We start from the raw sequence: 23,907 nt of genomic DNA on the forward strand, positions 1-23,907 counted from the left end.
AAAAGGGGACTCACCCGCTGTCTTCAGTGCCTCATCGCTTAATGTAACATGCATGCTTCGGCGCACTAACCTGAGGGCGGGGCGCTTTATTCTCACATGTAAGGCCGAGGAGGCGGCCGCGAAATCCCGCTTTTCCCAGAGACGATGCACTGTGTGTGGGCAGAGCACACACCGGCCTGGCAGGCTTTCGTCAGAGTCTCACCTCCGCTCATCATCAGCCCGTGCGGCCTGGTGTAAAGCGCGCCCGGAGAGAAAAAAGAAAAACAACAGAACAACAAAGGAGGGGACACAACATCACTTCCGCGCCCTCGGGGGCGGAGACTCACCACCTCGCTTTGGGCGCTGGAAGCGGTTCTTCTCCCCGATGTCCCTCCTCCTGTTGCGGGTGCCCCGCCTCTTCCGCGTCCTACTCCTCCACGGAGGGGTGCGCACGAGAGGCCAGGCTACTGCGTTGGCCCATTTTTTTATTTTTTTTTATTTTTTGATGATCCTCGGATCTTGATGGGCCAGGGACACCCCCCTGCCTGGGCGCCGCCCCAGACCTCAGCGGAATACACGTTCTATACGCCGCTGAGCGCGCCCTCGCCTCTCTGAACTTTCCCACCACCGCCTCGACGGAGGTGCCGAAAAGCCTAGAGGGCAAGACCGGGGCATCGAGGAGAAAAGCCTTTTCTTTCACCCCGATGCCCACCAAGTTTAGCCACCGATACCTCTCCGTGGCGACCATAGCCGCCATCGACCGTCCGATGGCGACTGCTATGTGTTTGGCCGCCCGGAGAGAGAGCTCCGTGGTGCGCCACTCAGCCATCGCATCAGGGGGTAGGCCCTCCCCCCGATCGAGGTCCCTCAGCAGGCCAGCTTGATAAGCCTGCAACACAGCCATTGTGTGCAAGGCCGCCGCTGCCTGACCCGCCGAAGTGTATGCCCTGCCATTAAGACGTGAAGTCGTCTTTAATGGTTTCGATGGCAGGGCTGGAGCTTCACATCCAGCAGCTCCCCATACACGGGGCAGGATGGCTGGGAGGATTTGGCCTCAGCCTTATTTTCCTCCTCATCCACAGCCATCCTCTGATCGACTGGAAAAGCACGGGCTGACGAAGAGGAGGAGTCTCCATTCGACTCCTCCTCCGTCCGCCTGCTCTCGCGACCTGGCTGATCGTCCGTGAGCACTGTGTTCTCCAGACGATGAGCCAGATCCATCTGGGAGCCCCAGGACAAACGGCGCCGCTCAGCCTCGGCATGAGCGGGACCGCTCCCAAATGCTGGCTCTTCTTCCCTCGAGAAGAAGGCCAAGCGAGAGCGGAGCGTCCTCAGTCGGAAAAACGCTCGCAGTTTGCGCAGGAAGCCCCCTCGAGAACCTCCCGCGCGTGCTCTTCCCCCAGGCAGAGCACACAAAGGGTGTGCGTGTCCCCAGGCGTGAGAAACCTGGGACACGGATCAGTGCACTTCCTGTACGCTCCCTTGAATTTACGTGTGCACTTCATTTCACTTTAGAAAGACTTTCTAGCGAATCAGACAAAACAGTCACTGAAGACGAAAGGATGTTGTCATGTTGGCACGGTGCCTTTTTATACTTCCTGGTCGCACGGTGATGACATCACCAGCTGCCGACGGTCAGTAGGATTGTGATTTGATAGCGATTTCAGACACCTGTCACGCTGAAGGCGTTCCCCGTAGCGTCAGCTGACGCAGATGACCGCAAACGGTCATCGGTTAACATCTCTAGGCAGGTGTTAACTTTACCAACTGTCTTGCTTGAATAAAAGGTTCTAAATAAAATAAAAATGTAGTCCATACTACCTTTATTTGTTTTTTTTATATCATTTCAAACTGCATTTCCATATTGCAATTTTGTATAGACTATTCATAAACTGAATTAACAGAAAAATTGCTATATCGTTATGTATATCGTTATCGGGATATCAAATGAGCTATATCGGGATATGAAATTTTGGCCATATCGCCCAGCCCTAGATTTAGCTGTATGAAATCATAAACAGGCATCGATATCGTTTTGATTATTTTACAGTAGCCTAATAAATAAACATAATTTCGTTCAGTTAGCGAACAGACGTCATGAACTGAGCTCAGACCGGCGGCAGGAGTCAGATTTCATTTATCACGAGTGAAAAGCTGACAATATACAGCGGAAGATTCAGTTTCAAAACTAAATGTAAAAGCGCCTATTTAAACAAGCTTGTCATTGTACTGTACTGTACTGTTCTGTTTTTCATTAATAACAGTATTGATGTTAATATTAAACACACCATTCAATCAGATTACACCCAAATTGATACTCAAGTGAAAGTATAATCCCTGCGGCTGCACGGGAATTCATAACGGTGCGCATTATGAATGCAGACTTTATTCTTCATGAAAGATAAAGATAGAAACGCTCACAGGAAGAAAAAAAAGCTTGCAAAAATGATATACGATCCACCTAATCCTGGCCAAATCACAGAGATGTCGATTCGCACGGGACTAATATTATCACAGGACCTCGGTGTTCGGCGAAATATGGTTGGTAATTTGCGGGGGAATTTTTACTTTACAAATTACAGACATGGCCGATTCGCACGGGATTAAGATCACCGACATTCTCTGCAATTATTACAAATCACCAGAGGTCCCCAGATAATACTAGTCCCGTGCGAATGGGGCTTTAGATAAATATTTTTCGTTGTTGTACTATAGCACGCAGTCATTTTCAAGAGGTTCGGCCAAGGACGACATCTGTTGGTGAAACTGCAAATAGAAAAAAAAAAAAAAAAACACAATCTCAGTGTTTGTATATTTTCATATTCACAGAGTTTAAATTATTAGGGCTGGGAAAAGATTAATCTCGATTAATCGCATCCAAAATAAAAGTGTGTGTCTACATGATATATGTGTGTGTGTACTGTGTATAATTATCATTAGGGCACCCACATGGCTAGCGCCGGCCCTGACAAGAAGTGTCATCATGTCCATCTTGATGAGTATCCAAGCAGACATAGTCTAAATATGGCTAAAGAGAACTGTGTACAGTCGAGAAAGACGACACATATCCCTGTATTAGGTCTTAAAGGGGCAGTAGCCGTCACTGCTGTCTGTTTAATGTCAAACAAAAGATAAGGAATCACTCACTGCTCTTGATTGAATAGCTTTTGTAAGTTTAATAAGGATTAATCTTTATTTTAAACAGTTGTATATGCAGTTATCTTACATTTGATTCTTTATTCAATTTCTCAACCTAAAACTAATGTTAGACCCACCTGAAAAGCATTGTTTATTTTATTAGTATCTTTGCTCAATAGTATTTATTTGTGCTGCTGCTTATATTTAAGTTATTTGTGTTTGTGTGAATGACACCTGTTCATTAATGTTGTCCTCAAAGCTTTGATTCGTCATGTGACTCATCTCCACTGTGATTGGTTGTCAGTGTATATCAAAGGTACATCACAGATATTAGCATTTCAATAGGTTGGTAATTTAACAATATTTCAGTCAATGAAATACAGTTATTTACTGTAAATTTAACTTAAATCTACAGTAGTTCTGGCGACCACAGCTACCGTTTGTGTTACCGTAAATGTTATGTGGATTTTTTACAGTGAACTCTTAGGTCGACCTCTTGTATTGAGCCGTTGATTCAGGGAACAGTGATTCTTTAACACACACTCCACTCCAAACGCCGTGTTCATTTCAAAAATACATTTAGTTTATTAAACACAGCCAAGCATTTCTAAATTCAGTTCATATTTCCAAGAAATTAAAATCCAAGCCAAAATAACAAAGTGCTCAAAAAACTGTACTCACCCTGCCCCAGATTATTTTTATGCTTTTCTTTTTAATTTATGAAAGTTGTAGTTTTCTGACCCATGCTTGAGACGGTCACACCACAGGACAATTCTGAGATTGGGCTCAAAAATATAAAGAATCAAAAGACAAAGCAGTTTTTATAACAACAGGTCCATAAGACAAATAAATGTTTAACCATTCACTGCATTTTAAATTATGACAATACTAATTATATTCATTCGTATCATATCACATCAATAACCCATTAATCTGGAAGCAGAATCAGATTTAACTGTGATTTTCTGCTGTAATAATCAGTTTAACTGGTAAGATCCTCAGAGGGGAAGTTGTGCAGAAATTACCTAAGAATGGAAAGACAGTCTCAGTGAAGGACGTCCTGAATGTGAGTAAACGTGTGTTAGTTACAGGATCAGAGAATGACACTGTTCCTCTGTCATAGTCCAGCTGAACTCTCACACACTGAAGCTTCACTTTAACAGGAAAGACAGTGACGGGTTGATCTGGGGATTTAGAGAAGTATTCGCTGTTCCCGTACCACACAAACCAGACATTAGAGTCAAAGAAATCCTTTCCCTTCCTCTGGTTTGATGCTGTGGTTATTCCAAGACCCCAGCCTGTACTGTCACCGACCTCCACATCCCAGCAGTGTGTTCCTGAGTTAAAGCCCTCAGATCCCAGGACACACAGACACCTGTCAAACCTCTCTGGGTTATCAGGAAGTGTTTTATCTTCATCCCTGAGCGACACACTGGTCAGATCAGACGAGAGTGTGAGACAAGGATGTGCTGTGTTTGGATCAAGAGTCAACGGAGCTGCAAAGAGAAGAACATCAGATTACAGGATGAAATATAATCAGAAATGTAAATATAAAACACATATAAAGACTTTCTATAAATCCTGCTATCATGACAATGGTCTGTCAGTTTCTGTCAGAATGGATTGAGGCTTCAGGTTTAATATCATATTCAATAAACACTATTGTGTCCTAATACATAAGCAGAGACCATGAGGAACAGACTTCTGTAGTCATTATGAGTTCACTGTATGATCTGATGATCTTCTGAAATACAGTTCAGATTCACTCAGAAACTCCAGTGATTATTAAATATATTTCTATCAGATGTTAATGTTGTGTGTGTTTCTATCTGAAGGATGTTTTGCGCTGGTGTCAGATCTGCTGAGACTCACTGTGTTGGACAGTTTCCAGCATCTTCTTCCAGACTCTGGACCGCAGGTTACCCAGATAACGGGACACATCAATCAAAGCTCCAGAACTCATCCGTGGATCCGGCTGTGGGATCTGGACTCTGGAGGAACATTCAGGAGTCAGAACTGCAGTGAATTTGAGTTCAGATCCACTGAGAGAAGAGATACGAGCAGCTCACTCACCTTTCCATTGAGGCGTTAAAGTTCTGGAAAATATAGAGTTTGAAAACATGTTAATATCTTCTCAAACACTCTCATTGTCAGTGAGGCTCAAGTTGTTTTATGCTCAAAGAATGAAGCCAGATTGATTGGTCACCTTTAGAAACGAGACGTCATTGGCTTTCATCATCTCCTCCATGTCTCTGATTGTGTGTGAAAGAGCTGAGATGTGTGTGTTCATCTCCTCCAGCTTCTCCTTCATCCTCTGCTTCTTCTGCTCCTCTTCCTCCCTCAGTGCAGTGATTGTAGCTTCTTCTTCGTCTCTGAGAAACTGATGAAGCTTCTCAAACTCTTCTTTAATCTGACGCTCTGTGTGCTCAGCTTGAGACTGAAATCACATCACATTCACTTCAGTCAGCTCTGTGTGAACACACACTCCACTAATGTCAATAATAAACTGTGTGTGTGTGTGTTGAGTGTTTAACTCTTTACACATCCTCACCTCGATGTGTTGGATTGTTTTATCACACTCTCCTTTCATTTCTTCTCCATGTTTGAGCTTGTTTTGTAAGGACGTCAGCGCTGTATTAAATTCCTCCTACAGGTTAAGATGAAAATCTGTGAAACTGAAGAAGCTTTAAGAGGTTTAAACATTGTGTGTCTGGATGTTTTTATTGTTATATAAATATTTTTATGATTTTATGAAGCATTTGGGCCTGACAATGGCAGGACATATATCTTTTAAGGTCCTGTTCTTTGCGATCCCATCGTTCAAGCTTTAGTTAGTGTGTAATGTTGCTGTTAGAGCATAAATAATACCTGTAAAATTATAAAGCTCAAAGTTCAATGCCAAGCGAGATATTTTATTTAACAGAAGTTCCCTTTCGAGGCCCAGCGAGCGGCCGGTTTGGACGACACCGCTGCACTTCCTGCTGTGATGACGTCACTAGAACCGTTTGTTGACTAAAGCTCCGCCCACAAGAACACGCAAAATAGGGGGCGTGGTCTCGTTGCTCTCCCACGTGGAGAAGAGCGCGCATTCAGCACTCGCATCGCCCCGTTATGGTAAGAGGCGGGACCTTTCCGGGCAAAGTGCGCTAAGCTGCTGTCCAATCACAACACGGGAAGCGCTGGCCCAATCAGAACTCGTTACATGTTTCTGAAGGAGGGACTTCATAGAACAAGGAAATCATCAGGCCATTTATAGGACAGAGGAAACAGCGCTGTACAGATCAGTCAATTGTGTGAAAAATACTGCATTTTTACACGTGAAACATGAACTCATGTTATATTGCACACTGTAAACATAAAAAAACGGGTCCTTTAAAATTATTTAATTGCAAATGATGAACATCAAGAAATCACCAAACAAATGTGTTTTTTGCAATGGCCAATTCTTAATTATTATATCCATGCAATTGTAAATTTGTGGTTGTACAAATGCAAATACAGGAACTGAAAGTACACTATATTGCCAAAAGTTTAGGGACGCCTGCCTTTACATGCACATGAACTTTAATGCCATCCCATTGTTAATCCGTAGGGTTTAATATGGAGTCGGCCCACCCTCTCTAACAGCTTCAGCTCTTCTGGGAAGGCTTTCCTCAAGGTTTAGGAGTGTGTTTATGGGGATTTTTGCCCATTCTTCTAGAAGCTCATTTGTGGGGTCAGGCACTGATGTTTGACGAGAAGGCCTGGCTCTCAGTCTCCGCTCTAATTCATCCCAAAGCTGTTCTATCGGGTTGAGCTCAGGACTCTGTGCAGGCCAGTCAAGTTCCTCCACACCAAACTCCTCATCCATGTCTTTATGGACCGACGCTTTGTGCACTGGAGCGCAGTCATGCTGGGACAGGAAGGGGCCGTCCCCAAACTCTTCCCACAAAGTTGGGAGCATAAAATTGTCCAAAATGTCTTGGTATGCTGAAGCATTGAGAGTTACTTTCACTGAAACTAAGGGGCCAAGCCCAACTCCTGGGAAAAAAAACCCACACCATAATTACCCATCACCAAACTTTACACTTGGCACAATGCAGTCAGGCAAGTCCCGTTCTCCTGGCGATCACCAAACTCGTCCATGGGATTGTCAGACTGAAGCGTGATTGGTCGCTCAGAGAACACGTCTCACTGCTCTAGAGTCCAGTGGCGGCTGCTTTACTCCACTGCATCCCACGCTTTGCATTGCTCTTGGTGATGTAAGGCTTGAGCTGCTCGGCCATGGAAACCCATTCCATGAAGCTCTCTACGCTGTTCTTGAGCTCATCTGAAGGCCACAGAAGTTTGGATGTCTGGAGCTGTTGACTCTGGAGAAAGTTTGTAACTTCTACACACTGTGACCCTCAGCATGCGCTGACCCCGCTCTGGGATTTTACGTGTCCTAACACTTTGTGGCTGAGTTGCTGTTGTTCTCAATCGCTTCCACTTTGTTATAATCCCACTAACAGTTGAGCGTGGAATATTTAGTAGTGAGGAAATGTCAGGAATGGACTTATTGCACAGGTGGCAACTTATCACGGCCCCACGCTTGAGTTCACTGAGCTCCTGAGAGCGACCCATTCTTACACTAATGTGTGTAGAAGTATTTATCACATGAAATGAGAGATATTTGTCTTACCTTGTGAGATGAAACCACTTCACTGATGGGTCTGAATGTGTGTTTGGTGTGTTTCTCTGAGTCTCTGCACACTAAACACACAGGCTGTTTGTCCTCCAGACAGAAGAGTTTGAGTTTCTCACTGTGTAAACTGCAGATCTCCTCAGACTCTGATGAACGCCTCTCATTTCTCTCCTTTATCAATGATTCACACAAGGTTTTTAACTCTAGATTAACTGGAGGATCACCTTTTGAGGATCTTCTCCTGCAGACGGGACACTCCTGAGTTTCCTGAGTTTTCCAGAACTGTTGTAGACACTCTTTACAAATACTGTGACTACAGGACAGAAAAACAGGAACCTTGAAGATTTCAAGGCAAATAGGACAAGTAGGAGTTTCAGCAGATTTTGAATCCATTCCCTCGTCTTGTAAAAGATCCAGTAATCTACAATTATCTTTCACTTTCCAAAATTTGGTTTGAAAAGTAAATAACAATTACAATAAAAATCTAATTTAGAAATACACAAAAATCCTAATGCAAATCGTCGTCCTCTGTTCTTCACAACACCGACTCGTTTTAGCTTTCAGTAAAAATGAAAGGTAGAAATAAAAAGATTAGTCACTTCCTGATAATGGTTTTATTAGAGGGTGGAATCTCTGGCGAACTTTTGGACCTTCTGGGGCCGGTTACATAAACCACTAAAACTAAACTAAGTTAGTCATCTTTTCTTTCTTTAAGACTGTTCATAACACTAAGTCATTTATATAAAAATGTACACTGGCATAATTTACTTCCAAAAATAAAACAAAATTGATAGTCTTATAGTATGAGACATTAGCAGTTCATCAAAGGACTGTCTCATCCTCCAGCTGTAGTGCTCATGATCTCCACTAGGGGGCTCTCCTCCAGACTCTTGTGCTGTCTTATCATGGACTACATTACCCATAACCCACTGCCTGGACTCATTATGCTTGATTATATTCAGCTGTGTCATTCCCTTCTTAACTCTGCCTATGATTTCAACATTTCTATTTCACATTTAAAACGCATATTGAGAAAATTATTGATAAATGTAGGAAAGTACTAGCCTAGAAATCTAGACGCACCCTAGCGGCAGCAAATTTAATTTTCCGGCAAGTGTCGTCTAGCAACTCTCAATACCCTTCTGAGCTGTGTTCCTCAGAATCTGGACGGCCCAATCACATCGTGTATAGAGTCGGCGGGCGGGGCCATAATGACGACGGCTGGGTTGCCTTTGCGTGCTTCTAGTAAACACAGAAACTGGCGAACGGCGGCGGTCTTTCGAATCAGCTTTGACTGCGACTCTGGAAGACTTGGAGTTAAGCTTTTCTCTGAGAAAAGAACAAAGAACGGCACTTAAGTCATTCTTGAAAAGGGAAGATGTGTTCGGAGTTTAGCCGACCGGATACGGCGAATGTTTAATCAGTCAGCGAGCTCTACTTCACCTTCGTTGCTCTGGTTGGTGTACCGCTATCCTATCGCGTGCAGAGGGAGTTTGAAAGACAACCGTTTATCCGCCCCTCAGATTGAGCCGTCAATGGTGAGTTTCCAGACCAAACATCTTGATGTCTGTCTGGCTTGTCAGGCTAGGAAAGTACAACATTTTATGCAATGTTTGGTGGGTAAGGATTGGGGGGCTGAGAGGATGGCAATGAGAAGTATGTATAACGGACTAATACGTTCAGCACTTGATTATGGATGTATAATATATCAATCTGCTTCTGTGAGCGGGCTGAAGGAATTGGACAGGATTCAACATAAGGCATTAAGGTTATTAACAGGGGCTATAAGGTCGACTCCTACTGCAGCATTGCAGATTGAAACGGGAAATGCCCTGAGATCTAAGGAGAATGCAATTATCATTAAATTATTGGGTCAGTATACAAGGACATGATACAGATCATCCAGTAAAAGATCGTTTAAATCCATGGTGGGAAAAAGAAAAGTTTGAAAGCAAGAGTTTTGGATGGATGAAGTGATGAAAGAAATGGAAATAAATGAGATGCCCATCAGTTTAACATTTCCATGGTCTGTTATTCCCCAATGGTTATTACCACAGGCCGATGTGGATATGTCTCTGTTGGGGAAAATAGACAAGGACAAAGGGGATAGATATAATGCTCAAATGGCACAAATGTGTATTCAAGGTAATTATTTTAGTTATGTCTTGATTTTTTCAGATGCATCCAGATATGGAAAACAGAGTAGGAGTGGCATTCACAGTATTAGATTTCAAGGTCAAAGTTAACAAAAGATTTTCAGATCATTTATCAGTATATACTGGAGAAATGATTGCAATTTTATTGGCATTACAGTGGGTTGAGGATAATGACTGAACAAGAGGAAGAATCGCCGACATCGCTCTCTCTCCGGTGCCCAAACTACGTTTCCCAACTACACGTGCAATGTGACTAGTAAACGCGAGATCACACGTGCGTCAGACCGGAGTTCTCGCGCGAGACTTTGAATTGTTATTAAAAATGATAAACTGCACAAAGTTTACTTTAAATTGTATGTGCGCTGATTTGTGAAAAAAAGAAAAAAGAATATGGCGGCAGAAATTGTTGGAGAGACAGAGGGAGCCAGGATTGTGTTCTGCAAAGACAGTTTGAGGTAAATAAACAATTTTGTAATGTGCTGCTGCTGCGGCTGGATGTGCAAATGTTTGGCCTTTGTTTCTGTTTGATAGAATTGTAAATATATCTATTAAAATACGGATATTCTGCTCTATAACTCGAGATATTTAGCATGCCAAATATCTCACCGGTGTCGGCGACTCGTCTGTGATTCTCTCTGATCGCGTCTTTGATTATTCACACTGTGTGATTGTCACTCGCGTGCACGAGCACCGATTTGCCTATGATCTCGGGAATTTGTCGCCGATTTCACAAAACCTGTCGGCGACTCAAAATCGGCAGTGTGAACTAGGCTTTAGTTTGAGCAGCGCCATGATGCAGGGTGCTTAGAAGAAGCGTTGAGTCATTTAAAGAGGAGGCTCACACCTCAATATGTAACAAACACATAAATAACTAAATTCAGCTTTGTTTTTATTAGAATCAGCAACTGAAATTATTATAGAAGCAGATCTCCTAGAAGTGGTAAACTCCTCACTTCTCTATGGGACGTTTCCAAACTCCCTTAAAACTGCAATAGTTTAGCCTGACAAGCCAGACCCACATCAAGATGTTTGGTCTGGAAACTCACCATTGACGGCTCAATCCGAGGGGCAGATAAACGGTTGTCTTTCAAACTCCCTCTGCACGCGATAGGATAGCGCTACACCAACCAGAGCAAAGAAGGTGAAGCAGAGCTCGCTGACTGATAAACATTCACCGTATCCGGTCAGTATCATGTATAGAGTCGGTTCTTTGTTCTTTTCTCAGAGAAAAGCTTAACTCCAAGTCTTCCAGAGTCGCGGTCAAAGCTGATTCGAAAGACCGCCGCCGTTCGCCAGTTTCTGTGTTTACTAGAAGCACGCAAAGGCAACCCAGCCGTCGTCATTATGGCCCCGCCCGCCGACTCTATACACGATGTGATTGGGCCGTCCAGATTTTGAGGAATACAGCTCAGAATGGTATTGAGAGTTCCTAGACGACACTTGCGGGCAAATTAAATTTACTGCCGCTAGGGTGCGTCTAGATTTCTAGGCTAGCAGTAGTTAAGCCTCTTCTGAAAAAGAGAAACCTGGATATCTCCAAAAGTTGTTTTCAATCAACTGAACAAATTCTTAAGCTCAAACGGATACTTTGACAATTTCAATCTGGTTTCCGACCGCATCACAGCACAGAGACAGCGCTCATAAAGATTATAAATGATATTCGCTTAAATACTGATACAGGCAAAACATAAATTCTGGTACAACTGGATCTCAGTGCTGCATTCGATACTGTTGACCACAACATACTTCAAGACAGGCTGGAAAACTGGGTCGGGCTTTCTGGGATGGTCCTCAAATGGTTCAGGTCATACTTTAGAAGGGAGAGGTTATTATGTGAGTATAGGAGACCATAAGTCTGAGTGGACATCCATGACATGCGGAGTCCCACAAGGGTCAATTCTTGCACCACTCCTGTTTAACCTGTATATGCTGCCAGTGAGCCAAATAATGAAAAAGAACAATATTGCTTACCACAACTATGCTGACGATACCCAGCTCTACTTAGCACTATCACCTAATGACTACTGCCCCATTGACTCCCTGTGCAAATGCATTGATAAAGTTAACAACTGGATGTGCCAAAACTATCTTCAGTTAAACAAAGACAAAACTGAAATCACTACATTTGGAAACAAAGATGAAATTCTCAAGGTGAACGCATATCTTGAGGCTAAAGGCCTGATAACAAAAAAATCACAAACACAAAGCTGTTCATAACGTTATCATTTGCATTTCGCACAGTAACGTTACAAAATCCCATTGATTTGTTCAATGCTAGTTCTAACTTACTTACTCAAGTATTGTTGCTGCCATTGCACCTTCGTCTTTGCGCTGAAAAGAGTTAAAAGCATGGCAACAATGTGTTAGAGTGAGTTACAAATGAGAAAACGTCATGAGGAACAAATAACAGTTTAAATCAAAACAGGATCTCAAATACTCCGAGTCACTTTGTTCACCCCGGAGCTTCAGCTGCTTTAGTCAAATCAACTAGCATCACATATGATAGAGAAAACTCGAATTCGATTAACAATACATTTAAAACGGTTGTAATATAAGGATTGCTTGAGTTTGCATTAACGTTACCTTTTGCTTTAACGTAGTTAACATTAGTGGCGTGAGAGACGTGGAAAGATGGCCAGCGGTCTCAAAAGCCAGCGTTTATCTGTCCGACTGTGAGAAAGCACAAACGTATATTTTTAATTCCCCGCTGACAAACTGTGGTGTAAAACAGCATATTTAACTCCAAACGTTTACATTACCGTTGATAACACTGATGCAATCGCGCGCTTGCTCCTAATGTTAGATTGTTTGCTGGCTAATTTTACACACATCATTACTGAGCTGGTTAATCTTCAGATAAACATAAAAGAGGTACGAGAATAACACGGAACACGTTCAAACATGCCCGAATTATGAATAAATAAGTTTGAAACGCTTACCTGTTGTTTTTCTTGATTGTAGCGCGAGCCGTCCTGCTGAGACTGGACTGAAGGAGGGAAAATGGCGCGGTTTTGTTGCCTCGGAAACTCACTGCGATGATACTTTGACACGAGTAAATGTAATGACTTTAAAAGAGATTAGTGTAAGACTGTAGGCTTAATATGAAGTAGATTAATGTATATACTATTGTTTATTTATTTGATCAGCTTTTAGTTATTTTATTAGCCATTGATGTAATTTACTAGATTAAAAAATATCTGTAATTTAGATTGAGGTTTGCTTACAATAATACGTTTTTGAGTTAACATCACACATATTTGTTAAGTTGAATTAACTTTTTTGGTAACATTAATTAAAATGAACTTATTTAATTTAGTGAATTTCACTGTTAGGTTTTACAGTGGCTTTCATCACCAGTAGGCTGGACTATTGTAATGGCCTTCTCACCGGCCTTCCCCAAAAAGACCATTAGACAGCTGCAGCTCATACAGAACGCGGAGCAGAAGCAGAAGCAGAAAATATGACCATATCACACCAGTCCTCAGGTCTTTACACTGGCTTCCAGTTACATCTAGGATCGATTTTAAAGTACTACTACTTGTTTATAAATCACTCAATGATCACTCAAAAATTAGGACCTCAATACATCGCAGATATACTGATTAAATACAAATCCAACAGATCACTCAGATCAGCAGATCAAGTCAGTTAGAAATACCAAGAGTTCACTCAAAGCAAGGAGAGTCTGCCTTTAGCTATTATGCCAGCCGTAGTTGGAACCAGCTTCCTGAAAAGATGTAAAGCACTTTGAATTGCCATTGTGTATGAAATATGCTATACAAATAAAATTGCCTTGCCTTACCTTACCTATGATGAAAAGTGATCAACAGTCCAAAAACTGAAAGAAACATAATCCAGGAAACCTGACAGCTAACCAAGCAGAACTTGAGAGAATATCTGAGGATCTTCAAGCCTCAGCCTTTGGTTTGGAGCAGATCATGAGGGAGAGCGGTCAGATCTATGAATCCTGTTCATCTGTGGAGAAGAACAAGAAAGGCCTGCAGGTTCACTTCTCTTCTCTCCCGAGTCTTGCAGCTGAGATGATGAGCTCTGGATTTCCACTGGAGCTGATGGATGGAGATGCTGCTCATGTTCCTGTGATCTGGATCTCTGCTGTTCTAGATCAACTCATCCAGAAACTGGGAGACCAGAGAGTGTTTGTGCTGTCAGTTTTAGGGATTCAGAGCTCTGGGAAATCCAAATCAATGCCATGTCTGGACTCCAGTTTGCCGTCAGTGCCGAAAGGTGCCGCAGAGGAGCTTTCATGAAGCTGGTCAGACGAGATGAACACTAGAGATGAAGTTTGACTAGATTCTGGTTGTCTTCATGCTCTAGATCTGGCTGGAAGATCAACAAGAGATCATGACAATGAATTGGCCACATTTGTTGTCGGTCTTGGAAATATGACCCTGATCGACATCTTTGGAGAAAACCCATCTGAGATGCAGGTGTAACCAATAGCGCTAGTATGCGCCGTAGCTACTCTTTTCTCTATCCGTGTCAGGATACACAGTAATGGACCAGAATACTAGGTCCGCTACAGAGGGCAAGAAATACAGTAAATCACATCAATACAGAAACCAGACAGACCAGGAAAATGACTTTAGCCAAATTATTTTCTTTACTTGCAGGAAATTGAATAAATGTAGATGAAAGGAAAAAAAACAGTAAAACAAGACGATTATAACCACCAAATAAATGGTGTCTTTCCCTTTAAGAAATGTATGTTTGAGCTCCTTTGTGGTTATTTTATCTAATTATGTTTTTGTTGACTTTGTTATTGAAATGGTCTTTTTAATAGTAATAATATTAATATTGATTTATTTAAATTATCAGGGCTTAGTTTATTTAAATTCTATGTAAGTTTGAGGTCTCTTTCTAACTTCTATTTTGGAGCTTTGTTTCCTATTGCTAGGGCCCTATAATTTCCACGATCACGGAATCGTGGAATTGGCATATTAACGCGGAATTGGCATATTAACGAGGAATCTGCATATAAACGCGGAATCTGGTGTTAACGCAGATTTCCCCGGAATTTTACTTATTTGTAATGAAATTCTGTGTCGTGTGGGTGGCGAACGTATCTGAGGAAAGCAAATCTTCGCGACACAACCCCTCCCGTCATGTCAGCTCGCCCCTCAAAACAATTAAAGTATGGCGAAGTTGGTCTCCACGGCTCTGCTTTCAGCAGGGAAAAAGTTAAGAAACTCGACGCTGACGGCGGTTTCACACTGCACGTGCAGGCGGCGCAGAACAGAAGTTTTGCGTATGGAGAGCGGGAGCCGCGCGCTCGTTGTGCTCAGGCAGCATTGGTCGCACGCGCAGCTGAACCGCGCTCGTGTATTGCACAGACAGACAAATATTGTCCATTCTGTCAGATTTTCCGGTGTTCTGCTCGACCCCTGTCATCTCGTGCTTTGATTTATAATGGGCACATTAGGCAGCAATGCATATCTGCTGCAAATGCGACCGTTTTCCCCTCTGTTAGCATAAGCATCTACTTTTAATAATTTAAAGGGGCCTTTAAAGTTGGGGGACTTCTGGCAGTGTATTTTTATTTTTCACAGCTCTGGATATCATAATTGTGATTGTTAAACACAGAACATTTCACTACATGATTTCATGGTGAAATGTTATTTTTTCATGTTAATTTTCAGCTTTAAATGTGTTATTAATAGTAGCCTACTGTCTGTAAAAGATGATTCTTATGAATTTTTTTTTTAGTTCTTTTTTAAAAAATTTTACTTGAAAGAAAAAGCTAATGGAGCACTTTCATTTTAACTTATATAAACTACTATAATGTATTTTACCAGAAAGTTTAAAGCTAATAACCATTAATATTTGAAGTACTTGAAGTGCAGTGTTATGTTGCATCATATTTGTCCTAAAAAGTAAATGTAATGTTTGTTACCTCAAAAATGTAAGGTCATTCCTATTTTTTGTTTTATGTTCTATTAGGGCTGGGCGATATGGCCCAAAAAAAAAATCCCCGATTTTTTCACCAAAACACACCATCCGCTTTTTTTTCCGCTCATTTTAACGGAAAAAAAGGAATCTGCAAAAATTAAAACGGAAAAAACGGAATTTGCAAAAAATAAAACGGAAAAAACGGAATTTGCAAAAAATAAAACGGAAAAAACGGAATTTGGGAAAAAATAAAACGGATTTTATAGGGCCCTATATTACCTTGGCCGAGTTAGAACCCTTAACTCACACAGGAAAATACAATTGCAATAAACAGATTGCTTTGAGAAAAAAATGAAAGTTTAACTGAAAATAAAACTTGACAGTAATTCACTGCATATTAACAGATCAGTTCAGTGCAATGTTGAGGCGATTGATGAGAAATACCGTAACAGCAGAGAAGGCACAGATCACTTGATGAATCGCAGCAGTTCTTCTGATCTCTTTCAGGGTTGTAAGGTGAGCGGCTCTCCGTCTCAGGATCACATCTCATTACAGACTCTCAAAAAAACCTGACCTGTTTATACAAACAGTGCCATGAACATCATAGGCAACTAATACGACATTTAAACTCAGCACATCTTCCATACATCAACTCAATTGGGTATAAAATACTCGGTATCACTCAATACCCAGCAAATCATTTACATCAATGATAATATTCTGCTGATTTGCATTTTTAGCTCTTCAGAACCAGTTACAATACATTACACAAACCATCCGAACAATAAATGCATATAAACTCACATGAAACACTTCAAAGGGTTATTGTAACTCATTAGCACTTCATTTTAGAGAATCAAACACTATATTATTTTTGAAACTCACCAAATCCAGAGAAATATTCCAAAATGTCAGACTCTATAGGCCTCACAATCGGCTGTCATCCACTCGAATAATCATCAATCATCACTAAAATGACCCAAATAACATTTATATGAGTGTTACAGCATCACATAACATATTATTTATGCATATTAAACAAGGATGATTTATATATTTGCCTTTCTGTCTGCTCCAATTTCACCCGCGATCTGCGAAGCGCGTGCTCTCTCTGATGATTTCGTCTCGTCTCAGTGACGTCATGCGCAGCGCCCTTCCTTAAAGGAGCGCTACGCTTCAATTATCAAAATAATTTTTGATCATTATAATTATTAAGTAGCACAGCAGAACAACTTTAGTGGCATATTCATTCAGTATTTTGAATAGAAATATAGTTATTATAATTTATATATAATTATCTTTTTTTTTGAACTTCTCAATTTTGACCTGTGTTGCACAGGACATTCTTCAGATCGTTGTACAGGTTTTCCTGTGGATGAAGAGGGTCAGACTGAATCCCAGCTGTGTGTATTTGTGCATCAGAACGTCTCAGACGTCACAGCTGTAGAGAAAAACACGGAGGGAAGGAGACAACTGCAGAAGACGCTGGATAAGATGACAAAACTCACTGCTATAGAGGAAGTCTATGATGTCTGAAGTCTGTGACGCCATTAGATTTGATGCTCATGATGATGTGAAGTATTCTGCTCATCTTTGGGGGGGAAATCCACCAATGGCACCACCAAACCCAAACTACTGTGAGAATATTCAAGAACTAAAGAAATCTATTGTTTCTCAAGCCTCGAAATCTGGACACACTTACAAAATAAAACTTATTTGAGATCTCTGGGAAGGTTGTGCATAGGCAGTGTTAATTTAACATGGGCGTTTTTCTGTGTACTATTACATAAATCTTACCTGTTACATTTATGTAAAACTGACATATATGAATCACATTCAGTTTATCAATTACGTAAATCTTACCTGTTACATTTATTTATGACTTACATATATGAATCACATTAATTCTTATCACTTATTAATCACTTATTCTTAGGGATGGGCGTATCGATATGAAGTATCGATATATCGATACTGGTGTGAGCATCGAAAGTATCGATACTCAAATAAAAATATCGATACTAAGGCGTTTTTTTTTTTTTTTTTTTTACCAGTAATTTTGTTTATTTAAAAAGATTATTTAATGCATACAATACAAATAAACTATGTTAATTGTGTAGTATAGGACTATTTTCCTGCTCATCTTAACCATCTGAATGCATGCAGACGCTGCAAGACAGAACCAATTGATCACAGAGAGAGCATTCGTTCACTGATGACACTATTCAAACAGAACTGCGTTTCCCAAAACTATCATAAGAAACCATAGATGATTTTGAACACACAGCCCAGAATAATGCTCATCAACAGACAGAGCCTGCATAGTGCAATCACACTCTTTAAATGTAATGTTAAAAGTTGAAATTGATCATGTTCTATGCTGTAACCAATGCTAATATAAATCACTATCAGAATAAAAAGGTTGCATCTTATGGGTGCAATGTTCAGTCACTGGCAGTCCCTTGTGAAAATGAACCATGTTTTTTTTTTTTTACTACAGTAGCCGTAGTTCAAATAGGCTAGTATTTGTAGGTTTCCATGGTTAATTTCACTACTACTAAACATTTTATCCATGTGTTAAAAAATTAGGATCTAATAAGTTTCAATTAAGGCATATTGAATGTTAAAATACCTTTCAAATATGTTAAGTGGGTATTTTTACTCTTAGTCATTTAAATAATTTAAAATATTTAATAATTAAAAAAAAATAAGTTTAAAATTATCGTATCGGTATCGATATCGGTGATACTGGCCTTGAAAGTATCGGTATCGTATCGAAAACAAAATAAGTGGTATCGCCCATCCCTACTTATTCTCTGATTCTCTCAAACTAAAAACAGCTTTACCAATATAGGAACGAGGGATGAACTGTTTTACTTTAAAATATACTCAGCTGCATCAATAAACAGTTTCTCTCAAACCCGTTTGTTTATTAAGTTTTTATTGTTTACATGCAAAAATGACATATGCCATGTCCCACTGGTCAATGACTTGATTCCTCAGAGATTTCCATTTACACCATATATGAATAACACATATTTGAGCAGAGCTCATCACTATATCAGTACAAACAGTGATCAAACAAACAAAATCAAACAATAACCCATAAATGATATAAATCACAGAAAGTCTTATCAGGGGAAAGAATGCTTGTGATAAAGTCCAGACACATAATGTAGGATCTGTCCCAAATGCCCTGGCACATCCGTCTCTTCTTCAATGAGCACCTCCACATTATTCCCGGAGCATGAGCAGATGAATAAGCAAAGGAAGATCATAAACAAAAATCCTTCTACAAAAGAAAATACAGACATTCAGAAAAACCCCACTCATAAACAGTCCTGTGCATGACAACCTCGAGGTCTAATAACCATTGCCTCAGAACTACATTTCACACACACAATCAACTATCAGAGTCAAAGCAGTTTAGAGTAACTATTAGTGGTTACAATCAAACATTACACACACCTGAGTTTCTCCACAAGGATTGTGTCTCAGGGCAGAGTAGGAGAGCTTCTCAATACTCAAACTGATGCGTCCTTATTCCCTCGCTCCTCATTCAGAAACATTAGTTCATATCAAATGTGTGTTAATAAAACATGTCAAACTCAAAAACTGGAATAAACTCAAAGCCATTAATCTAAAAATGTCGTGTTCCAAGATTTAGTTTGAGCGAGTCCCAAACTTTCCCATTAAATGTCAGTAAAGCTCCTCTGATCTGTGATTTACAGGACAGTAGAAAGTTTCTTTATCAAATATTATGCACACACACATTTGTTTTAAAAGGACACACAAGTGTTAAATTGACTCTAATGTTATATGTAAGAGTGAGCGATGAACGAGACATGGCGGAGGTGATTATAGTGTTGTTACTGAAGCAGTTGACATGTGCAGTAAAATGCTTTCTTTTCTTATTTTTAAATGTAAGATAAAATACATATATTTCTGTAGTGTGAAGTCTTTGTCATTCTCTGTCACACCAAAGGATGTTTCAGCCGTTTGAGTCAGTTCATGGTCTTGATAACCTGTTATTAGCAGTTAGCAAGACACCTTTGCATAGTTTCCCATGATTATGTAGTTTAAAGCACATTTTTAATGTAAAATATAATTTGGGGTGTCAAACCAAAGAACAATAAAACGATTAAAGAATTCTGAGAGAAAAATGAACCATGTGCTCATGCCATGGCCTTCAGTCACATGACCTTCACTGGGGTCCTTCAACTGATTATTAGCTGTCTGTGGAATTGCCCGATTTAATATCAGGATATGGCGTCACACCAGAGGACATGGTTTCTTTATCGCGATCCTACGCTTTTAGAAGTATATGGATGAAAAAAAAAGATTGCCATTTACTAAAATAGACACTTTTTTATTCCTGAGATATTTATGAACATTTTTATGCTTTTCTTTTTAATTTATGAAAGTTGTAGTTTACTGACCCATGCTTGAGACGGTCACACCACAGGACAATTCTGAGATTGGGCTCAAAAATGTAAAGAATCAAAAGACAAAGCAGTTTTTATAACAACAGGTCCATGTAAGACAAATAAATGTTTAACCATTAACTGCATTTTAAATTATGACAATACTAATTATATTAATTTGTATCATATCACATCAATAACCCATTGATCTGGAAGCAGAATCAGATTTAACTGTGATTTTCTGCTGTAATAATCAGTTTAACTGGTAAGATCCTCAGAGGAGTTGTGCAGCCATTACGTAAGAATGGAAAGACAGTCTCAGTGAAGGACGTCCTGAATGTGAGTAAATGTGTGTTAGTTACAGGATCAGAGAATGACACTGTTCCTCTGTCATAGTCCAGCTGAACTCTCACACGCTGAAGCTTCACTTCAACAGGAAAAACAGTGAAGGGTTGATCTGGGGATTGAGAGCCGTATTTGCTGTTCTTGTACCACACACACCAGACATTAGACTTAATGAAATCCAGTCCCTTCCTCTGGTTTGATGCTGTGGTTATTCCAAGAGTCCAGACTGTACTGTCACCAACCTCCACATCCCAGCAGTGTGTTCCTGAGTTAAAGCCCTCAGATCCCAGGACACACAGACACGAGTCAAACCTCTCTGGATTATCAGGAAGTGTTTTATCTCCATCACTGACCGACACACTGGTCAGATCAGACGAGAGTGTGAGACGAGGATGTGCTGTGTTTGGATCAAGAGTCAACGGAGCTGCAAAGAGAAGAACATCAGATTACAGGATGAAATATAATCAGAAATGTAAATATAAAACACATATAAAGACTTTCTATAAATCCTGCTATCATGACAATGGTCTGTCAGTTTTTGTCAGAATGGATTGAGGCTTCAGGTTTAATATCATATTCAATAAACACTATTGTATCCTAATACATAAGCAGAGACCATGAGGAACAGACTTCTGTAGTCATTATGAGTTCACTGTATGATCTGATGATCTTCTGAAATACAGTTCAGATTCACTCAGAAACTCCAGTGATTATTAAATATATTTCTATCAGATGTTAATGTTGTGTGTGTTTCTATCTGAAGGATGTTTTGCGCTGGTGTCAGATCTGCTGAGACTCACTGTGTTGGACAGTTTCCAGCATCTTCTTCCAGACTCTGGACCGCAGGTTACCCAGATAACGGGACACATCAATCAAAGCTCCAGAACTCATCCGTGGATCCGGCTGTGGGATCTGGACTCTGGAGGAACATTCAGGAGTCAGAACTGCAGTGAATTTGAGTTCAGATCCACTGAGAGAAGAGATACGAGCAGCTCACTCACCTTTCCATTGAGGCGTTAAAGTTCTGGAAAATATAGAGTTTGAAAACATGTTAATATCTTATCAAACACTCTCATTGTCAGTGAGTCTCAAGTTGTTTTATGCTCAAAGAATGAAGCCAGATTGATTGGTCACCTTTAGAAACGAGACGTCATTGGCTTTCATCGTCTCCTCCATGTCTCTGATTGTGTGTGAAAGAGCTGAGATGTGTGTGTTCATCTCCTCCAGCTTCTCCTTCATCCTCTGCTTCTTCTGCTCCTCTTCCTCCCTCAGTGCAGTGATTGTAGCTTCTTCTTCGTCTCTGAGAAACTGATGAAGCTTCTCAAACTCTTCTTTAATCTGACGCTCTGTGTGCTCAGCTTGAGACTGAAATCACATCACATTCACTTCAGTCAGCTCTGTGTGAACACACACTCCACTAATGTCAATAATAAACTGTGTGTGTGAATGTTGAGTGTTTAACTCTTTACACATCCTCACCTCGATGTGTTGGATTGTTTCATCACACTCTCCTTTCATTTCTTCTCCATGTTTGAGCTTGTTTTGTAAGGACGTCAGCGCTGTATTAAATTCCTCCTACAGGTGAAGATGAAAATCTGTGAAACTGATGAAGCTTTAAGAGGTTTAAACATTGTGTGTCTGAATGTTTTTATTGTTATATTAATATTTATATGCTGAATGTGTTAATCTCAGAAGCATTTGTGCCTGAAAATGGCAGGACATAAAGAAATCACGTTTTCACCAAACAAATTAGTTTTTTTATTGCAATGGCCAATTCTTAATTATTAGATCCATGCAATTGTAAATGTGTGGTTGTACAAATGCAAATACAGGAAGTGAAAGTACACTATATTGCCATAAGTTTAGTGACACCTGCCTTTACTTGCACATGAACTTTAATGCCATCCCATTGTTAATCCGTAGGGTTTAATATGGAGTCGGCCCACCCTCTCTAACAGCTTCAGCTCTTCTGGGAAGGCTTTCCTCAAGGTTTAGGAGTGTGTTTATGGGGATTTTTGCCCATTCTTCTAGAAGCTCATTTGTGAGGTCAGGCACTGATGTTGGACGAGAAGGCCTGGCTCTCAGTCTCCGCTCTAATTCATCCCAAAGCTGTTCTATCGGGTTGAGCTCAGGACTCTGTGCAGGCCAGTCAAGTTCCTCCACACCAAACTCCTCATCCATGTCTTTATGGACCGACGCTTTGAGCACTGGAGCACAGTCATGCTGGGACAGGAAGGGGCCGTCCCCAAACTTCCCACAAAGTTTGGAGCATGAAATTGTCCAAAATGTCTTGGCATGCTGAAGCATTAAGAGTCCTGCTCTAGAGTCCAGTGGCGGCTGCTTTACTCCACTGCATCCCACACTTTGCATTGCTCTTGGTGATGTAAGGCTTGGATAAGCTGCTCGGCCATAGAAACCCATTCCATGAAGCTCTCTACGCTGTTCTTGAGCTCATCTGAAGGCCACAGAAGTTTGGATGTCTGGAGCTGTTGACTCTGGAGAAAGTTTGTAACTTCTACACACTGTGACCCTCAGCATGTGCTGACCCCGCTCTGGGATTTTATGTGGCCTAACAGTTTGTGGCTGAGCGGCTGTTGTTCTCAATCGCTTCCACTTTGTTATAATCCCACTAACAGTTGAGCGTGGAATATTTAGTAGTGAGGAAATGTCAGGAATGGACTTATTGCACAGGTGGCAACCTATCACGGTACGACGCTTGAGTTCACTGAGCTCCTGAGAGCGACCCATTCTTACACTAATGTGTGTAGAAGCGTCTGCAGGCCTAGAGCTTGATTTATATACCTGTGGCCATGTCTACTAGTCTATTGTATACACAAATAGTATGTGTGTCTGTTTAGCACTGTATTTATCACATGAAATGAGAAACATTTGTCTTACCTTGTAAGATGAAACCACTTCACTGATGGGTCTGAATTTATGATTGTCATGTTGTTTTGAGACTATGCACACGACACACACAGGCTGTTTGTCCTCCAGACAGAAGAGTTTGAGTTTCTCACTGTGTAAACTGCAGATCTCCTCAGACTCTGATGAACGCCTCTCATTTCTCTCCTTTATCAATGATTCACACAAGTTTTTTAACGTGAGATTAACTGGAGGATCAACTCTTGAGGATCTTCTCCTGCAGACGGGACACTCCTGAGTTTTCTGAGTTTTCCAGAACTTTTGCAGACACTCTTTACAAATACTGTGAGTACAGGACAGAAAAACAGGAACCTTGAAGATTTCACAGCAAACAGGACAAGAAAGCTCTTCAGCAGATTTTGAATCCATT

General features: G+C 40.8%; 2 protein-coding genes and 1 long non-coding RNA gene across 3 annotated transcripts; all 3 read right to left on the bottom strand.

The window, feature by feature from the left end:
• Window positions 1-4,068: 4,068 nt before the first annotated feature.
• LOC137092994 (nuclear factor 7, brain-like) lies at window positions 4,069-8,173 on the bottom strand. Its single transcript, XM_067457610.1, has 6 exons — window positions 7,778-8,173; window positions 5,669-5,764; window positions 5,324-5,554; window positions 5,191-5,213; window positions 4,990-5,108; window positions 4,069-4,613 (listed from the first exon to the last, which is right to left on the bottom strand). Exons 1-6 carry the CDS (start codon window positions 8,171-8,173, stop codon window positions 4,069-4,071), a joined length of 1,410 nt encoding a protein of 469 aa, XP_067313711.1.
• An 8,120-nt stretch (window positions 8,174-16,293) lies between these two features.
• On the bottom strand, window positions 16,294-16,973 carry LOC137092149 (uncharacterized). The gene is made up of 3 exons (XR_010908164.1): window positions 16,905-16,973; window positions 16,729-16,812; window positions 16,294-16,417 (listed from the first exon to the last, which is right to left on the bottom strand). It is a non-coding gene; the product is annotated as an uncharacterized lncRNA (long non-coding RNA).
• Window positions 16,974-20,494: 3,521 nt separating this feature from the next.
• On the bottom strand, window positions 20,495-23,906 carry LOC137092150 (nuclear factor 7, ovary-like). Its single transcript, XM_067456411.1, has 6 exons — window positions 23,511-23,906; window positions 22,092-22,187; window positions 21,747-21,977; window positions 21,614-21,636; window positions 21,413-21,531; window positions 20,495-21,036 (listed from the first exon to the last, which is right to left on the bottom strand). The coding sequence occupies exons 1-6, from the start codon at window positions 23,904-23,906 to the stop codon at window positions 20,495-20,497; spliced, it is 1,407 nt and encodes a 468-aa protein (XP_067312512.1).
• Window position 23,907: the final 1 nt, after the last annotated feature.

This window comes from Pseudorasbora parva, chromosome 11, assembly GCF_024679245.1.
Source record: "Pseudorasbora parva isolate DD20220531a chromosome 11, ASM2467924v1, whole genome shotgun sequence".
Classification (NCBI taxonomy): domain Eukaryota; kingdom Metazoa; phylum Chordata; class Actinopteri; order Cypriniformes; family Gobionidae; genus Pseudorasbora; species Pseudorasbora parva.